This window comes from Crassostrea angulata, chromosome 1 (genome assembly GCF_025612915.1).
Source record: "Crassostrea angulata isolate pt1a10 chromosome 1, ASM2561291v2, whole genome shotgun sequence".
NCBI classification, from domain to species: domain Eukaryota; kingdom Metazoa; phylum Mollusca; class Bivalvia; order Ostreida; family Ostreidae; genus Magallana; species Magallana angulata.
In genome coordinates, this window is record NC_069111.1 from 43201043 (window position 1) to 43223937 (window position 22895).

A 22895-nucleotide genomic window follows, 5' to 3' on the forward strand; every position below is an offset into this window, starting at 1 on the left:
ATGTTTCTCGACTTGTTGCAATACTGTTGTCATAGGCAAAATCCCATCTTGAGCCCTGGACCGGTAAATGTCCGAGTAAAAATTAAACTGGCGACTTCGAGAGAATAATTACGTATTTCTCCGCTATTTTAAGACCCATCAACTTGAAATTCGGCATGAGTGTATCTTAGACATTACTTTTCCGAAAAATACATGCATATTGCAAGTGTTGTAAAAAATACTTGATTTATTAAGGCTTTTGAAGCAAGCTGGTAGTCTTTTATCTGGGTCAGAGTTCAACCCCTTTCTTTATTTATGGTTACATTGAAATTAATATTAAAACGGGCTTGGCCCCTGTGAAAAATCCTTTTATATATATATATATATATATATATATATATATATATATATATATATATATATATATATATATATATATATATATATATATATATATCTGTGATTCGATCCTTAAGCTGGATAGTTTATAGACAGTTTTTCACGTGCTGCAAGTTTGATTTATTGAAAAACATATTGGCTTTGGCACGCTTTGTAAACACATTATTATGCTATATTGGATTATGGACCCCTGCGCTGTTTGAGAAAGCATTTGTGTCTTCAACATAGCACTCTCGCTTGAATCAGTTTATAAAGCAGTGTCAAGTTTGTAAAAATGTATTTAATATTAAAACCAAAAACATTTGTATATTTTATATATTTAGCAAGTCACATTTTTTCTTTGGAGATTGATGATTATGAATACAAACGAGTCGAAGAACTGAACGATAAAGTAGCATTGGATCCAGAAGTATTTCTTTACCGCACATTGTCTGCTATCCAGTGTATTTCACAATGTGCTTTAATTCCAAACTGTGAGTCGGTGTTCTATTTTCAATCATCTTGCAAAGGTTATTCTGCCGTTTATTCGCCGAGTTCTTCAAATTTGGGTTCAAAATACGGAGCCCGTTATTATATAGACAAACAAGCAAAGGCCGGAACAACCGAGAGCAACACTGAGGGTACAACAACCTTATTCGAATTTGATCAGACAACAAGCATAAGTACCCAGTTTGCTACAACTAGAAACACCATGCTAGGTAAGTATTTTTTTATCTAACCCTAATTCAAATCAAAAAGATAAAATAAGGGTTGTTTCAGTTCAAGTGGAACCCAATGTAGCAGCGGACGTTTTATTATATTGAAATGTAGTTAATTGAAGTAGTTCATCCATAACAGAGGTAAAGTTAATTTTGATTGATCTAAACTACATTAAATACGTCTTTCAAAGGTCCTAGATCACTATTTTATTTTTCGATTTCAAACATTTAAAATGCGTCAATAAGGCACTAGTCTTCTAATTTTCAACAAAAATATATGTTATGTAAACAAAGCTGAGATCTTTTTTTAATTTTTTGTTGTTTATATTTTGAATATTCCAGATAATGCTCAACTTTATCACCAAGAACAACGCTCTTCGGCGTAAACGGTTTAATACCAAGATTGCAATTTTTACACCTCTTAATAGTGCTGAATTTTTTCTCAAATATTCTTGTGCAATAATGTAGATAATTTTGTATTACGGGTTTTCAATTATCATCCTCATGTGCAAAAGATTAAAGCGTCTACGTGTATATATTTACAGATTAAACAGTATAGTAAGAACCCAAAATGCAGAGAGACAATTTATAAAAAAAAAAAATGCAATTCTACCTTTAATTGAATACAGACCTTTCAGTCATAAAACCAATTATGCAGGTGCCTTACGTTATAAAAACTAATGCAAATTTTGATGCATCTCTTCTCTCTTGATCAAATCTATTGGAAACGCATTCCAAGCAAAGTGAGCGAAGTAGCAAGAGACTTAATTGCAATTTCATGTCAGCCGAGTGAAGTTTTCAGTGAATCAATTATTTTCTAACAAGGTCGCTAGGTGAACAAAATAGAGGATTACTGAATTGATACATGGTATATGTATATACGATCTAGAAATACAAATCACGATTGACGCAAGTACAAATAATATCAAACTTGCATCCAACGCATTAGAAATCATAAATTTACCGAAACCCGGAAAGTCATAAAAATAACGCTTACGAGTGGTTTAATACAATGTTCGAAATAACAGTTACAACTTCACATTTAACGAAATAACTACACAGATAGAATATTAAACCGTTGGCTTTCCATACAAAACACAGATTACATTTAATAGGAACATTTCCACTGGTTTATTCTCTCCAAAATACATTGTATTATGTTGTCCAATATATGCACCAAAGAAGTTAAATTATATCCCCGCTCCGAAGTAGAGGATGCATACAGTTTAAAGGTTTGACAATACGTAACAACAGACGATTTCAATTCATTGGGAAACTGTTTATGTCACCAAAATTAGGTATCTGTCTCTGTAGTGCAGTCTACTAACACGCATGTCAGGGGTTCGAACATTGCTGAGATTTTTGTTTTTATGAAAAGTTGATTTTCTCCCAAACTGAACATTTTTTCCGCCATTTTCATATTTATGCATGCTTGAATTTCATATATTTGAAAGGAAAAATTGGACTTGTATGACCAAATTCTCCAGAGGCTATGGAGGATTAATTGGTAATAAATTACGTATTAGAATTATATTAAAAGGTTTAAGTAATTTACGTTAAAACATTAATAGATCATAACAAGCGCAATCCAAGTTTTTTTTGCGCCCTACATTGCAACTTTTAACACTTAGATCTTTAGCTCCCAGGTCGTCCATTCGATTTTTTTTCAAACCGGTAGCTACAGAACTGCAGCTATTACCGTAGCGTGCAGTTGTAATCTGAACAAAAAATGTAAATATGAAGATATCAATCATATTAAATAAAACTTTTATTTGTTTTTAACTGCTACCTCTGTATAATAGGGAATGTTAATCAATATGGAGGGCTTGAAATACCATATAAACTATAATGATTACTGTTTGGAGAAAGTAGATCATGGCGGCACCATTCTAATCATGGCGGCACCATTCTAACTAAAACTTTAAATCGATTTTCTGTTTTAGCTGTCGTTTTTGGTGGTCACACAAGCATATATAAAGAATGTGGGCGCTTAAGATGTAGATTCGGCAGGAATCTGGGCGCACAAGGAGAGTGAAAATTTCATCAATTAATTTTGAATATTTTTCGAATTATAACCGTTATTTGGTTTCTGTTGGATGTGGAATGAGTGGAAAAATATTTGAAATGCAAAAGGTTTTATTATGATATGGGTCTAAATATAGCAACACGATGCAATTCATGCAAAATCCTACTTATTTACAACTGTTTTAAAATGATTTTGTTGTCTCTGGGTCTTCTCTCCACAAATTTGAAACGTGTAAAGGTTACATATTTCAACATTAAAAATGTCGCATTTTAAAAAGAGATGGAGAGATGACCCAGAGATGACTAATTATGTACTTTTCAAATTATTTTTTGAAGGATAAAAAACAAAGTCCATTGATATGAAAGTGGTGTTTCAAACAGTACTTTATAGAGCATATATTGACAAGTCTCCGTGGTTCAGTGGTTTCGTCCTGGATTTAGTGAATACATACATTCAGTGTTTTGGGTTCAAATCCAACTGGTGGTCTTTTTAAAAAAAATTAAACTTTTTTGTTTTAAATGTATGTTATTATAACATGATGTTGAATTATAATATACCGGTATATTTTAATTTGTTTTTATTGATTTCTAGATCTGCTGTTTGAACACTATAAAAAAATTCTTTTCTTATTACTAGTTTTTTAGGACAACACAATATAACTTCATTAAATAATGTTTTCATTAACATTTCCAACTAGTTATCGGTTTACCTCTCATTGCCTTTTTTGAAAGCTTTGTGAGTTTTTTAATAACCGAATAGCCATGTACTTCGACTCTCAACATAATATATTTTTGTTGAAACCTGTACATACTACATAGCCTTTCGAGGTTATAGACATTTAAATCCCAATTGATTCGTGTCGAGGATTCCTGCAAACTTACAATCTTGTGCGCTCACTTTCTTATGTAAAAATCATGTAATTATGTTTACGGTGTATTGAAGTAAAGTTATATTTAAATACAGAAACTTCCATCAGTAAAAAAACATATACATTTACGTACATAATGATGGAAGGTGGAGAAAAGCAAAAGGAGTAGATAATTTTGAAAAATCTATCTTATTTATATTCATTTCACTTTAACACATCTTTTACAATACCATCATGATTGAAAATAACCTTTTTTTGAGCATACTTTGTGAGAAGGTCTTTATAAAATAAAAAAAAAGCTTTGGTTTGTGACAAAAAACTTTTCCTGTGATTTAAAAAAGGCTTAAAATTGAATATCGGTACGTTTTAATCCCCCCGAAGATTCATTTATGATTCATCATGACTACATTACTTTCTGTAATAACGGAGAAATAAGATTTTCCGGTGGTAGTTTTCTTTATAAATTATCACTTTTGAAGTCTGGAGATCATATAATTGTTGTTATTCCGCTGCAGTGTCTATATCGAACCGTCAGATTTTAATCTATTAAAATAATTGAACTGTTAAATAATATTATTGATTCCATCAAGTGTAGGATACTGAAAAAATGTTTTGTGTTTATTTTATAAACTGCCGCTTTTGTAAAAACATGCTTTATACTAGTCAAACACAAATTTATTTTTAAGTTTATTTTCAACAATTACAGATGAAATTTTTGAAATGGATGTACAATGTCTACAATTCTCACATTTGATAAAAATAGCCATATTGGAGGTTGTGCAGTATAATTGAAAGGCACGCTCAATTATCAAACCAGGTTGAAAATTCACAAGAGGTATACATGCAGTGACGGGCACTCGAAAACCATGGCCCTTCGATTGACCTGTCAGAGGATCACATTTTTGCGTTTGAAGATCTTTATTTGAGTTAAGACCCTATATCAAATTTAATGTTTAAAAAATGGGAGGGGGTGGAGAGGATTCTAAAGAATCTCAGATAATTAATATCCTAGCCCCTAAAGCCAAAACATTGTAACCTCTCTGTACAAATTGACCTGCTGGCCTTGAATTGTTCATTTTTTATGATATGCAGTGTTATATACAGTACACACTACATGCATATATTTATATCTACAACATACAATGTACAGGAAATTAAAGTAAATTTCCTAGGATCTGGCAGCAGTAGGATAGGTGACCTGAAATACGTTACATGTTTACTATCTGCCACATTTTATCCAAATAAAAAGCTTCAGCCTCTGCTCGATTGACAGAGCAGGGGCCCGTTTCACTAAAAGGCGTACGCCCGGCGTAACTTTACGCCTGGCGTAAATCCGGACATGAGTCAAATATTTGGACTAAGGTCCGTTTCACTAAAAGGCGTAACTTTACGCCCGCCCTAAGTTCAGTCAAAAATCTACGCCTAGCCAAGGGTAGTCGTATCTTTTGACGTAAACATGAAATGATTGCTAATTTTGTTGCTGAGTATATCGGTGCTGACCGTGATGTTAAATTGTACAATTTGTCATGTAAATATTAATTTCGTATGAAATTAAGAAAATAGAGAGTTTTGATAGGCGGTACCAATTCTCGAATAGAAATTTTCTTACCATGTTTTATGCACATTCTTTATATTTGCACTTGCCGTTTACTTGTTAAAACGACATATTTAGACAATCGATATATAGTTTTCTTTCGATTATTTTTATTCAATAATTTGATTTACGTTTCATATGTTTTAGTAGATTGGGCAATGAATAATGCAGAAAATATACATACACGATGCACATGTAGAGCAAAGGTGTATTTGTACAAGAAATGTTTAGCATTTCAGGCATTACATTTTTTTCTCCAACTTCCACACAAAATATGTCTGAGCGGGATATTTTTGAAATTTAAAACTCACTAAGTGAATAAATGACTTATATTTTTTCCTCTTTTTTATTTCTATTTGGTGAGTAAAAGGTGTCATACTTAGGTAGTTAAACTAAGGTAAATCACAAAAGTATCTTATGTATTGTTAAAATGTAAAGACTAAACAATGATGAAAGCTTCAACTGTGTTTTAGAATCGTCAAAAGTCCTGAAATCTTTTTGAAACATTAGATAATGTATTTATCACACGACCGATGCAAAACACTGACTCCAGTTTAAATAGATTTTATTTCGTGGGTTACATACACCTTTTCTATTAACTTAAAATTTATACGAAGCCTCGTTCAGTATACTAAATACACATGTAAGTGTACTTGGGTAGTTTATGTTGAGTTTCCCATATATCAGACACATGCATCTGTGCCTTGGATCGGATAACTTTGGTCAAACATGCACTTATGGTTTGTTTAATTTATTCCTGAATTAGAACTGATGGACTTTCAAGAATTTGACTATCACATTGTCCAAAAAAATAGCAATAAAGGCATCGTAAAACACGCCATCATTAAAAACTGGGTTACACACATTTTACACAAAGGTAATTTGAATGTTCGGCATTTGAAAGGAACAAGTGAATATGTACCCTTCCAATTAAATAATTTCAAAAAATCACTTCTGAAACAAATTGTGTTAAAAAAAATTAGCCTTGCAATTCATCAATTATTTCCTAGGTCATTTTTGCTCCATATTTTACATTGACACAAATCAAAATATGAGAGTAATAAATATATTTATCCGAACCAATTGGGTTTTTTATTTTGCATGAAAAAAGAAAATTCCTTTATTTTTAATATCTACTGTATGGTTGTCCGATCGATGGTTGAATAGCTCGTTACCGCATTAATTCGCTATATTTTGTATGTTTAAACAAATTCACTGATTTTTTTTAATCATTAAGCAAGAGGAAACCAGAAAATTTCATAAAGAATATTTATACTCGGGCCATAATTGACGCATGATCAAAAGGGCAATTCCAAGGGTGTTCGAAACATGGTGAAACCATCGTAGATATCGATATTAAAATAGTTCTGTTGAGTGAATAATTTTGAATGAACATATCCTATATGCTTCATCAAATATATCCTTTAAATAAAACATTTCAGCAAGTTTTGCTGTGTGACTTTGTCACTTGACAGGATTAATTTTTAACCAAAATGTACTACTTTAAATGTAACCAATTCCTGAATTTGCGGTTCTCTTTTTTCTCTCTCTCTCGCAAACACAATTGACAAGTATCTATCTATCTATCTATCTATCTATCTATCTATCTATCTATCTACTGTTTATCATCTGTACGCGCGTGTGCATAAGCTCGTTGTCAAGGACGTAAGTCTCGCCTTAACTTAGTCCGATACTAGTATTTACGGCCAGGCGTACGCCTCCTAGTGAAACAATTTACGCCGGACTAAATTTTGGCATACGCCCTAAGGCCTAACTTAAGTTTTGTCTTATCTTTCACCTTTTAGTGACACGGGCCCCTGAACACTATAAACATTATGTGTTAGTTTATCCCCTTCAACTGTAAAAATATGGCTAAATGTATTCGGCGCGTCCCGCACAACAGATTTTGTTTGTAAATTAGATTATCGATTATACGATTTTATTTTCATCGGGCACGATGTTTCCCTCTGCCAGAATGAGTAGTGAACAACGATGGTAATTGATGTACAAAGTAATAAATAATACTGCTATCAATGAGTTTGATTTAAATGAGGGACATGGTGTCTTTTTCTATAGAAGTATTTAAGAAACATTTCGTATAATATGAGAATGAAGAGATGATATATGAATGAGAGAAAAATCTAAAAATGTTTTAATACTGTGAATTGTTTGTTTGATGCGTTCGTTATAATACAATTTTACGTTTTTTGTTATCAAACTTCATGTTATTTTCATATAATGCTAAATACAACTAGAAATCAGCTTTATTTTTTCTCGAGAGCATTGGGGAGAGGGAAGCGCAAGCAGCTGGATGATGTTACAAATATTTCTTGCGATAATGATATAATTCTCTGTACTACATGTATAATAATTATTATTGTAGTACAGAAAATTATCTTATTTCTAAAATTAATATTAAAACGTCAGACATCTGTGCCCTGGACCACCATCCACACGGTGAAATCGTACCCTGGATAAGTATTCATTGATCATATAATTAGGTACAGGTTCAAGGCTGAGAGGGAAGCATATTATTTGGTTATCCTGTGCGCATATATGTATAGTAGTACCTTGTATTATTATTTAAATTGGAAAGAAGGTCTCTTGATAAAAGAATACAAATGTATCGTGAATAGGTGCGGGAGAAAATTTTAAGTTATAGAAAATGTCTGTACAAGCCATGGGCCTTCTTGTCATAAACCTTACGATATTATTGCTCAGACGACGATGAGCCGTGTGTAAACATTCACCATAAGAACAGTATGGACAAATCTTGCGATTAAATCACTTAGTTATACATGTACATTTACATACAGCATGGACGACAACATACCCCGGTTTAAAATGTTGAGGCCAGTTAGACTATTGACTCAACAATTCCAATTTCTAAACGATTATAATTGGTATTAATAAATACGGACAGTATGTGTTTGTAAAATACCGATACCCTGTGTGACATCAGAGACATAAAAACATTTGTGTTTATGTTATTTATGTCTCTGTTGGCGTTTAATGTCATGATTTATCATACAAAAGTAGACTGGACTCCAGTATCAATGTCATATTAAAGATTTCAAAAAAATGTTAGCTGATGCATGTACAAAGAAAATAAAAGCAAAAGCTCTAACCCCTCAAAGTTATAGCAAAATAGACAATATCCATTGTCAAATTATGAATTGAAAATGAAATGCAAAGAACTTTGATTCGTTTAACTGAAGAATAAATCTGCGATTTATAAAGCTCTACCGCCTACCGTTATAAAAGTATAAACTATTTGTCAAGGTTATTACTATCGGGGTCGAAATTTCTTGACATAAATGTAAGCGATAATGCTTTAAAATAAAGAAATATCGACGTCATTTGAGTGTTTTACTACGGGAAGATTTTACTTGGAATAAAAGAGATGAGATGGACGCGCTGGTGCGCCGACGCGCTAAATACAATAAAATTAGCCAAAAATATAACGTTCAATGCAGTTTTACTACATGGCCGGTCTTATGCCCCACACCTATGGGTCATGATCTTCACAATTCAGCAAAAGTATATGCAAAATCTTTCTCCAAAGCATAATCTTCTCTCCGGTTTGTCCAATCTGGCTCATAGAATGCCAATATGTCCAAGGGAGTGAAGTGATCTTGACTGATGTTTGTAGGTCCAAGTCACATCAGACCACGAAAATTCCCTAGTTTTCATAGCATATATACTCATTTTAGCTCTTTTCAGCACAAACAGAGCTTTTGACTAAAGGAAGCGCAGTGACCAAGATTCATCGACAAATGTGAAAATCATTACAGATCTCTCGTAATTCACTTTTAGACCATAAATTATTTCCCATTTGTTAAATCTTGTATCAGATTTAACAAAATATTGCCAGTGGGAAAGGGGGAATAAGATTGAACCAAAAGTTGCCAACTGGAAAGCTTTTAAGTTATAAAACCAAAGTGAAAGCACAAATATTCTCTGAAATGCTTTTCATTCTATTGTCAATTACTTAAGTGGAACCCTTTGAGATTGTCATCATCTCAATGGTTTCTTGGCTTCCGTGCTATGTAAAGCGAGAAGAAATTGTGAAAAGAATTAATTCATTTTCACTACATAACCATTTGGCCGCATCCTATTTCCGGAACCCCTGACTCAGAGGCAATTAATTTCACAATATAGGTAAAGCAAATCCCAAGAAATTTATGCCGCACGTTTTCTCAAAGTGTTCCTTATCAATATATACATCTGGGTTCAAACGATGTTCACTCAATACTTTTATAGTATAAAAAAATCCCAAGACTTCCTTTTTCAAACGCCCCCTCTAGCTTTTCAGATTTCAATACACGTCTGAAAATAAGAATTCTACGGGGAATTCCACTCTAGACATCAAATATCAGAAAACAGATTTTGATTAATTATTTTTTTTAGTTCAAACCGTGTCCAATGTCTTTAAAGGAAATATTACACATGTGCATAGAGTTTTCTTTGAGCAGGTTTGTAGCTCCCGGGTCTAAAAACAAAATCGGTTGAACGATCTGCGTGTTCAACTGTTGCAATATACGGTTTACTGTTGTTTTTGACTAATTGATTACTCTGTACAAATATTGAATTTCAAAAAACTTCATTGGAAACTTAAAAACATACCCTATACAATTATTGTTGTTTCTGAGGTCAATACGATGATTTATCTATTCGAGAAGTACGATATTCACCGAGCCGGAGGCGAGGTCAATAATATACGTCGACGGTAGCTAAATCATCATGTATTGATCGAAAAAAAATACCTGCAATAATCATTTTATTTTATAATCAGCGATGAATTTATACACTCATATCTCAAGCATGGATTATGGTTTGAAGCGATCTGCAAATGAAATAAACTTAATTTTCGGAGACTGGAAAGCGTGTACAATGAACATTTATGTTTATTATAACTATAAAATTCCAACCAAATTGTACTCTACAGTTTAAATATAAAATCCTTGGCTTCAAAATGCAACAATATTACATACAGTAATTTATGTACATAAATAGTAAAACGAAGAAAAATGGAAATAAAGGTTAAGCTTCAAATTTATTTTATTATCTTCAATCCTCGTAACCCTTCTTTGAATAAATAAAAACAGTAAACCGCCTAAGATTTCCGAACATTTGTTACAAAATACCATGGTCAGTATCATGAATGGCCTTTAAAGAGCACTGTTTAGTATTAAACATAAGCACATTTTAACCGGGATTTCCGAAGGAAGAATACGGTTATTGAAATCTATACTACTATATTAAAATAGACTCGAATTTTGTGTCTTTAATGCCGATTAATCGGAAGGATTACTGCCTTTTGTTTCATATATTTTAATCATCATTGGTACTTGAAGATTACAATTTGTTTTTTTTTTCAGTAAAGCTTCGCTAATTAATAATCAACGAAAATTCCTCATAAAATTCCGAAAATCATCTGGGTTTTTTGTATTTTACAATCTTGCGCTTTCGCAATACATTCACGCTAACAAGATCTTTAATTTTTTATGTTTCCACAATATCATATTTGCATAAATAAACTCAGAAATGATAATACAAAAACGGGTAAATTTTCATTGGAAATTTGCTATTTATTCTGTTCGTATTTATGAGAGAAAGTACAAAATACTGTATACAGAGTTATTTTCGCCTAATGTTATTTTCGCTCTTCTACATTTCCAAACAGTTACGCCCCGTCATAAATTCGTCGAGACACGCATGTGTAGTAAGAGAAAACTTGGAGCATTGGAATTCGCCCAGTTTTAAATACGCCCGCTGATAACGATGACAAAAGTGGCGAAAATAAAACGGAGGCGAATATTTCCCTGTATACAGTAACAAAAATACATTTCAACTAAGTACTTACTTTTTTCTTCGAGATGACAAAAACTTTTTGATTGCATGCAAAAAAAAATTAACAATATATTTCTTAGTAGGGTAAAGATAGAATATGTTTTATCGTAAAAATGAATAATGTCCTACGGACCCAGCTTTACGTTAAAATGCATTCCGTTTATTGTCTCTGTAGCAAAAAAAATACGTGTACGTTGGAAAAAAGTGTTGAAGTCTTCCATAATTATCTCCAAAATCGTTCCGGAACGATTCTGCAATTTTCTGCTACACTACGGGTATATTGGAGGCATTCCAACTGTGGTGAGGGCCTTTCCCGAGACACAGATTATTCAAACTAAGGAAAGTGTAGTGAAATTAAAGCATTATTGTAGGCTTGTAGCTTTGTTATGTAGATAACAATAATACGGTGTGTCGATGTACCTATTTCGTAAATGTCCGGTATGCAATGTCAACCCGTGCACGCACGGGTCAAAGTCTAGCAGTTTAAATGACGGGCGGGTGGCTCTCGAAAATGTACCCATACTGTACGAATAATCCCTCCTACAGTTTCTAAGATATAAATTGTTTGTTTTGTTGATCATTTGTAAATACGTGCAAATTATTTGGATTTCGATATTTTGTTAAATATACTAGCGGTAGAAGGTATCCATGATTTTGCAGATTCTTGCATATAAAATAACCATGATATTGTACAGATAACTCCTCTGACCCTTTTCAAGATAAGTTTTTGTACTGCATATGGAGTCCCCATTTCTCTTAATAGGTAGTGTTAATCAATTCAGAGCTGACAAATGGATTATGGATACTTTTCATACAAACGAAGTTACCATTTGCTGTCACATTGACAGCTTCTTTCTTGAATTTAACTATGTAAAGATAATGTTTCTTAGAAATTCCTTTTTCAAAGTCAATCGCATTACAAGGAATACGTGTTCTTATTGTACATTATAGCCCAACTGTCGGGTGCTAGTTATCACTTTTAAATAACAAGGTTAGTGACCTTTTTATGCTAGTGACCTCTGAATGTTGTCAAAATTGTTCAAACTTTCCAAGGTTCTCTTTATTTTACAATGATTAGAAATAATACAAGAGGCCAATGGGCCACATCGCTCACCTGAGATACAATGGGCGTTCAAAAGATAGTGTGCCATATGGTCCCTCGGTAGAATAAAAAAATAATATTGTAAAGTAATCGAATTTTACACCTATTTTTGCATCTTTGACACTGTACCTTCATGAACTGCTATTTTTTACCAGAATAAGAAAATCCTACGCAAGATATAATTTAAAAACTAAACATTTGGTAGGGGTACACTGTTAAGTTGTTAACTTCCAATTCCCTATATTATCGTTCTGCCCCCCCCCCCCCCCCCCCCCATTTTGTAAAGTGATCAAAATATATGAGAGGATATAGGTACATTTTTTCATCAACTACTTACTAGTTATTGTATTTTTTTTTTTTTAAATATAATAGTTATTGTTTTTTATTTTAAAAATCCTACATGTATAGATGTGAAGAAGAAAATTGTACCTCAATGTGCTCAATTCCTCAAATTAAAAACTTTAAAAATTTTATTTGTCTTCTCCATTATAATTAAATGACTGTTATTTACTTCGCGTACAAACCAGGATAATTTTCCGCTGTGATATTTTCTTAGGAATAGCGATAATTACTTTATCCCCGCAATAGAAATGTGTCAGAACTATGGAAACTGTTTTAAAGATGTCGTTTTTATTTACTCGTGTCTGAAAAACTATCAAAATTAATGCAGATTTCACATTATTTATTGTATAAAGAGGGGGCCCCAGAGAGTAGGTATATACAGAATATTATTCTTTTATTTTGTTTGTACAAGTATTTAACATACTCTAATTCATACAGAATTTCTAATGTTAAACCAAAATTTCAGCGTCAATCGTAGAATTATAAGCAAGATACAGAGCTCACAGTTCGCCTAGGTTTGAGTCATATTTTGTTCACATGAGTTTTTTACATTCAGCTTAAGATTTTTAACTTGGTATTTCCTATTCAGCATTTAAAATGGGAAAAAAAATGGCCCAAGATTTTCAATTCTTTTATTCACTCAAGACCAGTTCACTGGTATTTGAGGTTCAAAATCAGTTTATACAAATGTACACAAACACAGTCAAGGATCACATGTACAGTAGGAGTAAAAATGACGAAAAAAGGTTAAGTTTACAATACAATAAGTTGTTAAAGTTGGTTTCTGGAAGAATAGATTTTGAAAATTTTCTTAATAAATATTGACATTTTTTATTTTACTTTTTTAATCTTTAGTTTTTAAGATCTGTGCAAACATAGAATTGTGAGCAAATCTCTGTATCTTGCTTATAATTCGAAGCTTAACACTCAAATATGGTTAGTAAATAAAAATTGTAAACAATTAAATACAAGAAACATGCACTATAACAAATAAAGAACACAATTTATTTTTTCGAAATGAATCATATATATATATGTATATACTTACATACATGTATTTCCGTCAGCGATATCAAACTCTATTTAAACCGAATAAGAAACATGCACTATAACAAATAAAGAACACAATTTATTTTTTCGAAATGAATCATAAATATACATGTATATACATGTACTTACATATTTCCGTCAGCGATATCAAACTCTATTTAAACCGAATAAACTCAAGAAAATGCCGAGCATCTCAACAAAACCTATTGCATTAATCTACCATTACGCAAAAGATAATGCCGAATACCGATAGCTATGAATTGTATTTCAGTACTTTATTGATACATCAGATATCGATTTTGCTTAATTTGTGCAGGTAAACAGTTAACTGTTTGATTTACCGAAGTCTCTGTTTGATTTGAAACGTAAATATCACGAAATACAGAGGATAGTTCCGAGGTTACAAAGCATAAATAATGAAAACGAAACGAAAATCAGAACAAACTTAACACCAACGTCATGTATGAAAACTGTCAACGCATTGAAATATTAAGCCTCAATTTATTTCACTAATCGGCACCAATATATTTTGCATGTTTCAAAAATTTCCCTTCATACGCGAACTGTTGCACAACAAGCAAATTCATCATAGTCAGATCGACCCTCAGGTGAGCTAAAACGATTTGTTGGTTGGAAAATGATAAAATAGCTTTACTAAATTCCTATTTCAATAAATAGATTTAAGCTCATATTTTAAATTAAAATTAGACCGAATTTCCTCTTTCAATTCTCAAATTCTATCCATTTTTGACCGAGTTTTACAAATAAAATGACTAATAGGAGCTTCAAACCATTGATAACCTAAAACTATTTTATTGTTTGTATTCTGTTGACATTAACTTTATGTAAGGTCAATGATCAAATTTTCGAGATAATCTATCTGGAATTAATTTTACGTATTTTAAAGCGCCCAAGCAAGCCATATAAAATTATACTCGAAAAAATACCATCATAAAACATGTAAAATGATATTGAAAAACACGTAGAAACTATTGCAATTTTATTGCTGCAAAAAGTTTTAAAGAGAAAAGAAGAAAAATGAAAAATAAAATAGTCCGAATTTCTTGTTTCAATTTTGTCTACCTTTGTCGTTGCATATCTTCCTCAAATATTCAAAACATGGATATTAATATCGATATTTGTTAATAACATTGTTATTTTGTATTTTTAAAACAATTTTGACCTCAGGTATTGAACTTTGTAAAAATGTTTTTTGAAATCTCAATCCCTGAGTAAACGTAATCATTAATTCTGTACACCGAGAGCCAAACTCCACCTGATGCAACTATCACTCAAAGTGTCGATGAGTCTGCTTTATTCCTTAATTTATTTAAGAGAGGGGTACATTGACAATTTTGAGTGAGAAAATAATTGAATAATTGGAAAAATAGAATTTTTTGAAAATACAGTAACTAACAAAATTAATTTTAAAAATGTTAAACTTTTGTTTATTTTCTGTTTGAAACTTGAATAGACCCGCAAAAATTACCTGTACGTTAGGCTATTTCCCCAATTGTCCCAAGTATCTTTAGATGGGACTAGGGCTCTTCTTTCAGTTGCATCTTATATCAATCTTACTGACGTTAAAGAATCTACAGTGTAGTAAAGATAGCAGAAGATTCAGTAAGAGATAAACTTTTGATTTAGAACTGCATCAGAAGTTAAATGTGCTCAGTCCGATTCTATAATTGTGCACGAATTTAAACGATTGTTATGCTAAGTATGTTTATAATAATGCAAAAGTTTTCCCAATCAATCAGCCATATTTTAATAAAGAAAATGATGCACAAAATTTGTCCAAAACAAACGTTACACAAAATGGTATCGCGTTTTTTCGCCTCATATTAAAATTTGCATCCGAGGTCGAGCTCGAGGCGGATATCATTGTATTGCGTAATTTGTTAAGAAGTATGTATCAAATCAACATTATTATAATCAGATTCTAATTATTTTACATAATATAATGCGTGTTTCACAAGAAGAAGACAAACATAATTATTTAATAGATTTTGTTGCTTTACAGTTATTCAACAATAAAGTTAATTCAATTGTTAAAAGGCAATTGTTCTAGCGTAACTTTGCATGGATTATATTTTCAAGGCTTATCTCAACAGTCTATGGGATAATCAGTTCAAACTGCATTGTAGAAAACAGCTGTTCTTGCTGTTACAAATTTAATCCCTCTTTAATCTGACTTTTGACCAATTTACTAGTATCAAAATAATGGATTTATTTATAAACGACATGTAATTATAGGCATGAAATGATTTATTTTCGGCGTCGTCGTTTCAAGAACTGCCATCAGTTGAGCGAACAAAATATCGTAACGCGCGTTAGCCAATTTGTCTTCTCATTTGACAGCAGTTATTGATATGACATAAACAAAAATAAATCACCCAATGATATATAAGAACAATAATCTTTATACGTTTTCCAAGAGCGCCAGAGTACGACTCCATCGTGTATAATTCCATCATTATTTCATTTTCTTTCAGATCTATGTAATGCTCTTGGTCCTAGTGGTTATATTTGGGATATATCACTTAAAATGTGTTATCATCTAAACACCATCGAGCTGATTGCCGTTGACGCCATCGCAAGATGCCAGTCGGAGCATCCAAACAGTCGTCTCTTGTTGATAGACTCGGATGAAATTTACAATTTTGCTGTTTCAATTATCGGTAAGAATTAGGTTAAAATATCATGGAATTCAAAATGCAATTACATGTAAATTTGTTGTTTTGTAAAAGTTTGTCTTTTCTTCTGCGTGAATGATGTTTTATCTGTATGTAAATCATGTTCTTACATGTAGGTATGCACTTGTTTATAATAATCTGAATAAAACGCATTACATCATAAATATTGATTTCATTCCTGACAGCCATTGGCCAACGTGGTCAGAACTATTTTTACAACAATTGCAGGGTCGCCTAACAACATGGCTCAACCTATCAGCATCATGCTAAACATCATAGAGATGGTAACGTAACCATCACAAAAGGTCCCTCTCACCGTATTGTCCCTATGACAGGAAATATGAATTTTTATATGTCCTTGACCTATTACTTACAAAATTTATAGTTGGCACAAAACTTAAATTTAGTCTCATTAATCTGTACCCATATACATTTTTGTTCAATCTGAGCAAGATTAAGCAAATGGGAAAAGGAGTTATTGTCTAAAACTGGATTATGAAGAGATCTGCTAAGACCTTCAAATTTGACTTGGGTCAAGGCCAATGCACGCCCTTTACTAGAAAGCTCTGTTAATGTGAAGTATGGGCCAAATAAAGATAAGTTAAGGGTTTCATGCTCTGAAAAAAGGATTTTTTGCGTTGTCCGATTTGACTTTGACCTACAAACATAACTCAAGATCACTGCACACCCTTTGACCAAAGGCATCATTCGAGTAAAGTAGGAGCAAGATTGGACGAAGAGATTATGCTACCGACTCATTCAACACACACTATTAACCCCATATTATTTTCATATATAATTTTTGGGTGTTGATTTTAATCAACTCTCCTATGCAGTTACTCTGGCAAAACGAAAGTGAAACAGTGTTTGGATCTAAGCACAAATCATCACCGCTGAGAAGAAGTAGATCTTGAAAATAATAGATAAATTCGGTGTACTGTATGCTGTACCATTGTTTTTCAAAAGAAACTTTTTTTATAAATACCTAGAGATTAGTAAGATTTTATATAGTACGAGCAATTTAATTGTTTTTTGTAGTTGCATGTATTCCTACGCCAGAGTTCAATATAGTCTCGTTCAACCAGACGCTCGGTTGTCTCCGTAAATCCCCGACAAGCAGAGAGTCTCTCTTGGTAGTCGGAGATTTACGGAGAGTTCAATATTGCTTGGATCAAGACGTGTACAATTGTTTAGAAAGATTTCGATTACTGATACACAGTTTGATGGAATTAAGGATGACGTTTTCTCAGAATGAAAAAGCATCCACTGATGATAATGAAAAACCATCTATTGTTTGTTATAGACCTTTTCTTGTATTGTTATTTTTCACTTTCAGAAATTAGGTCAATGACGTACTTTTTGAGTTAATGGCCATTGAATATTTAATTGAAAAATCACAAAAAATCCCATAAAATTTTACTCTACGATTGAGATTTTCTTAACTATAAAAATATTACAAATAATTAAACACTTCAAAAAAATAAGAAACAGTTTATGAATGGTAGTGGCACTAAATAAGTACACAGCATTAAGATTTCAGCAACAATTTTAAGAAATAATCCAGTCCGAATTTCCTCTATCAGTTTTCAAATCCCTTCCCATTTTTGATCCAATTTTACAAAAAATTGAATGATAATAATACAAAAACATTTATGGTATTGAACTACTTATTATACCCCCCGCAAACGAAGTTTGGGGGGGGTATATAGGAATCACCTTGTCCGTCCGTCCGTCCGTCCGTCCGTCTGTCTGTTCGATTCGTGTCCGATCCATATCTTTCTTATGGAGAAACATTAGAAGTTCTTACTTCACACAAAGATTGCTTATGACCTAAGGGTGTGTCATGACCTTGAACCAAGGTCATTCGGGCAAGGTCAAGGTCACTGGCAGAAAAAGTGCAAAATTCGTGTCCGGTCCATATCTTTCTTATGGAGAAACATTAGAAGTTTTTACTTCACACAGAGATTGCTTAAGACCTACGGGTGTGTCATGACCTTGAACCAAGGTCATTCGGGCAAGGTCAAGGTCACCAACAGAAAAAGTGCAAAATTCGTGTCCGGTCCATATCTTTCTTATAGAGAAACACTGGAAGTTTTTATTTCACACAAAAATTGCTTATAACAAAAGGGTGTGTCATGACCTTAACCCAAGGTCATTCGGGCAAGGTCAAGGTCACTGACAGAAAAAGTGCAAAATTCGTGTCCGGTCCATATCTTTTTAATGGAGAAACATTGGAAGTTCTTACTTCATACAAAATTGCTTATGACCTAAGGGTGTGTCATAACCTTGAACCAAGGTCATTCGGGCAAGGTCAATGTCACCAACAGAAAAAGAGCAAAATTCGTGTCCGGTCCATATCTTTCTTATAGAGAAACACTGGAAGTTTTTATTTCACACAAAGATTGCTTATAACCTAAGGGTGTGTCATGACCTTAACTTAAGGTCATTCGGGCAAGGTCAAGGTCACTGACAGAAAAAGTGCAAAATTCGTGTCCGGTCAATATCTTTTTAATGGAGAAACATTGGAAGTTCTTACTTCATACAAAATTCCTTATGACCTAAGGGTGTGTCATGATCTTGACCCAAGGTCATTTGGACAAGGTCAAGGTCAATGGTAGAAAAAAGTGCAAAATTCTTGTCTGGTCCATATCTTTCTTATGGAGAAACATTGGAAGTTCTCAGTTCACACAAAGATTGCTTATGACCTACGGGTTTGTCATGACCTTGACAAAAGGTCTTTTGGGCAAGGCCAAGGTCCCTTGCAGAAAAGGTAGAAAAAAGTGCAAAATTCTTGTCTGGTCCATATCTTTCTTATGGAGAAACATTGGAAGTTCTCAGTTCACACAAAGATTGCTTATGACCTACGGGTTTGTCATGACCTTGACAAAAGGTCTTTTGGGCAAGGCCAAGGTCCCTTGCAGAAAAGTTTAAAACTCGTGTCCAGTCCATATCTTTCTAATGGACAAATATTGGAAGTTCTTAATTCACATCTAGAATGCTTATAACCTGAGAGTGTGTCATGACCTTGACCAAAGGTCAATTGAGGAAGTTCAAGGTCATTGTTAAAAAAAAATCGGGCCCAGTATACCAATAATTCAAAATGTTTATATTAAGTGGCTGCTTTACATGTGGAATTTGTTTGATTCGAGTCATGTTTGTTAACATAAGGATGCAAATGTCCTCATGCATTAACAGTTAACTTGAACTAAAATGGAATTTAAAGAATAGAAATTGGTTTGTGTACTCATATAAGCATTAATAGTTTTAAAAAATAGAGCAGTTGTTATTTATAGAAAATGGACGATGAAATAGATTCATCCAATATTTTCTATAATAGAAAAAATACATGAGTTATGATTTTTTCTTAGCGGGGGGTATCAATTGTGAGCTTGCTCACAGTACCTCTAGTATTGACCTTATTCTGTTGTCATAAACTTTATATGAGGTCAATGATCAAAATTTTGAGATATGGTGTCTTTTATCGTTTTTAAGCATTTTTCAATATTATTATAATTCGTGCCATAAGATTATTTTAATGAATAAGGGAAGTAAAACCAACGGAAAATATGCAAAACTACATAGACTTAAATATAAAATCCTAACTTTTAGCAGAAAACAAAATCAGCAGAATTTAGTCCGAATTTCCTCTGTTTGGCTAAAAGTCAATTTCTGATTGAGCCTAATTCCATAATAAAGTAAAAATATTGAATGTTTTGTCAATAATAATTCATTTCATTAATACTTTTTGTGTTTAGAACAAATTTTACTCATTACATTGAACTTTATAACAATCGGAATTTGAGAACCCAAACCCTGAGTAAACAACACCCTTAATTCTATCGTATAACATGATTATGATATGAGGTTTTCTCGAAATTCGTACCGGAAAAGTTCGAGAATTCATATTATAAAAATGTGCGTAATTCAAATACAGATTAGAAACTACTTGCCACGCCAAATAACTTATCGTTGATTTTAAAATTGATAATAATAAATTAAATCAAATCCCGACAGTACTTCAGTACTGTAATTGTTCTTCTGACTCATTAGAACTTACCACATATAAAAAATAACTATTTTGTAGATACGTTTAACACTGGACCGATATATCTACAAGGAACTAGGTCAGGACCCAACTTTATTGACGATGACGGGCAGGTTATAACCTACTTCAACTGGGATGCGGGAGAACCTGGTAGTGGTACCTACCTTCGCACTGACACCAGTTCACGTTTACAAGAGGCATCCAGCGGAGGGGGCGCTTATAAGTTCATTTGTCGTTTATACTGAAAATCTAGACTCTCGTAAGTTAAAGAGGCTTGGTCACGATTTTGGTAAAATATGATTTTTTGTTAACAGTGCTTCACTAGGGCATTTTTAATGGGCAACCAAAATTTGAGTGTCAATCGTTGAGTTACAAGCGAATTACTGAGTTACAATTCTTTGCAATGCAAACAAAGCTTTTGTTTACATTTTGAATGTTGACGTGAAAATTCCAGTTTTAGACTTAAAATGAATGTGTTAAATATTAGAAACTGTCTAGCTATGCCTAAAATGAATAAGAAGATAAACAAATTACTTTGAAAAAGATTTTTACTTGTATATTGAGCCTGTTTAAACAAAAACAGGGCACAAGCCTTGTTTACATGACAAAGATTTAAAACTCTACGACTGACTCTCAAACGTCTTCTAATCACTAGAAATGCTTTTTTTAAAGCATTGTAATTAATAAAAACAGAAAAATAAAATTTGACCAAAATCGTGACTATGCCCCTTTAAAAAAGAATTTCAAGACTGACACCAATGCACGTTTACAAAAGGATTTTGGGAACTACAATTTGGAAATTTATATCCCGATTGCATTGAACAGTCAAGATTTTCCAGAGTACCATTTAACACTACTGTTGATACAATGCTGTTTTACCGTCATTCGTATTATGTGTTAAAGTCATTTGAAAAGGTTTGTACATCACCTGTCGTATTTAGCTGCAGGTCTGTAGCTCCCGGTCTGAAAAAAAATACTCGCCATCAAACTAGGAAGAAATAAATTATATATTTCCCCTTTGTTTGGGACTGTCGATTTAAGTAAAAAGAAAAGTAATGTTCGAAAAACCACTTGTTTCTGAGAAATATTAGTCGATGTTGTAACGAAAGGTATATATGCCTGTAAGTAGAAACCCGATTCACCCCGTTCGTAACGCATTTAACACTCGGGAAGTTTATTTCGTTTTTAGTGGGTCATTATCTGAAATACTTTAGATGTAATTTATTGTTAGTAAGACACATTCCATGTGTATTAGACTTTGAAATAGTTGTACCCGTATTACAGTGAATTTAACGCAATAACGACAACGGTGAGATATTTGATACCAATGTTTTGCCATTGATAAGTCATCATAACCGTATGCTTGTTCGACGCTTCATAAATATTTTTAGATCCAAGAAATATTTAAGACCAAAACATAATGAATGTGTAACCTGTAAGAGTAGTTTTTTGTATTTATTTACCGGTAGATAGTAATCAAGTAGCTCTTTACGAAACCCTAAAACAACACTATAAAACTGGAATATAACTTAACAAGCACAGTTGAAAATATATGTGGAAATACTTTGAAAGAAGAATGTTTTCATTGATATTATATTTTTATTTCATTATGAAAACTTTCACACGGATGATGTGCCCTAAAAACAGCTGACATAGTTCTCTCACTTTATTCAGAAATTGTTCAGAAAAAATTGAAAGGGACGAAAATTGTTAACTTTTTGTATTAACACAGTTGTGGTATTGTAGTTATTGTTTGCATTATCTAAAATTGAAAGCTCTCTGTTTTTATAATGTAACATTTAATGTGTTGACTCAGGTTGGGCATTGATTGTTTTATTCAATAATCAGATGGAATTTGACTAAAAAGGCCGCCATAGATTTAAATCACCTTGTTCATTTTGTCCAATAGTTAATGTCTGAGACCGCAGTCTTTTCACCACATTTGAATAGGATTGACGCAAATGACGTCTAAAATTTGATTTTCATACCAAAATAATTATGACCTACATTACTAATGTCTGTGTACGTTAACAATAAAAAGTTTATTTTCAATATTCGTTTTATAGTTTTTTTTTATTATTGGTTAAGTTTTTCATTTCGAATCTTTTGGTGAATGTATTTGACAGAAATCTTGCTGTAGTTTAAGAAATATTTTATTCAAAAATATACATATTAGTGTAAAAATGAATCTGGATTGAACAGCAGGCAAAAATTTGTTCTCTCCATCTGAGATCAAGGTATAA

General features: G+C 32.5%; 1 protein-coding gene across 1 annotated transcript; it reads left to right on the forward strand.

Annotated features, from left to right (window-relative positions):
• The first annotated feature begins 602 nt into the window (after positions 1–602).
• On the forward strand, positions 603–22679 carry LOC128155510 (uncharacterized). The gene is made up of 3 exons (XM_052817257.1): positions 603–1076; positions 16407–16592; positions 20692–22679. The coding sequence occupies exons 1-3, from the start codon at positions 653–655 to the stop codon at positions 20895–20897; spliced, it is 816 nt and encodes a 271-aa protein (XP_052673217.1). The 5' UTR covers positions 603–652; the 3' UTR covers positions 20898–22679.
• Positions 22680–22895: the final 216 nt, after the last annotated feature.

Coding starts and splice junctions, on each gene's coding strand:
- LOC128155510 (XM_052817257.1), top strand. CDS start 653: ATGTATTTAATATTAAAACCAAAAACATTTGTATATTTTATATATTTA. Junction 1,077..16,406: donor AACTAGAAACACCATGCTAG/GTAAGTATTTTT, acceptor ATTTTCTTTCAG/ATCTATGTAATGCTCTTGGT. Junction 16,593..20,691: donor TTTTGCTGTTTCAATTATCG/GTAAGAATTAGG, acceptor ACTATTTTGTAG/ATACGTTTAACACTGGACCG.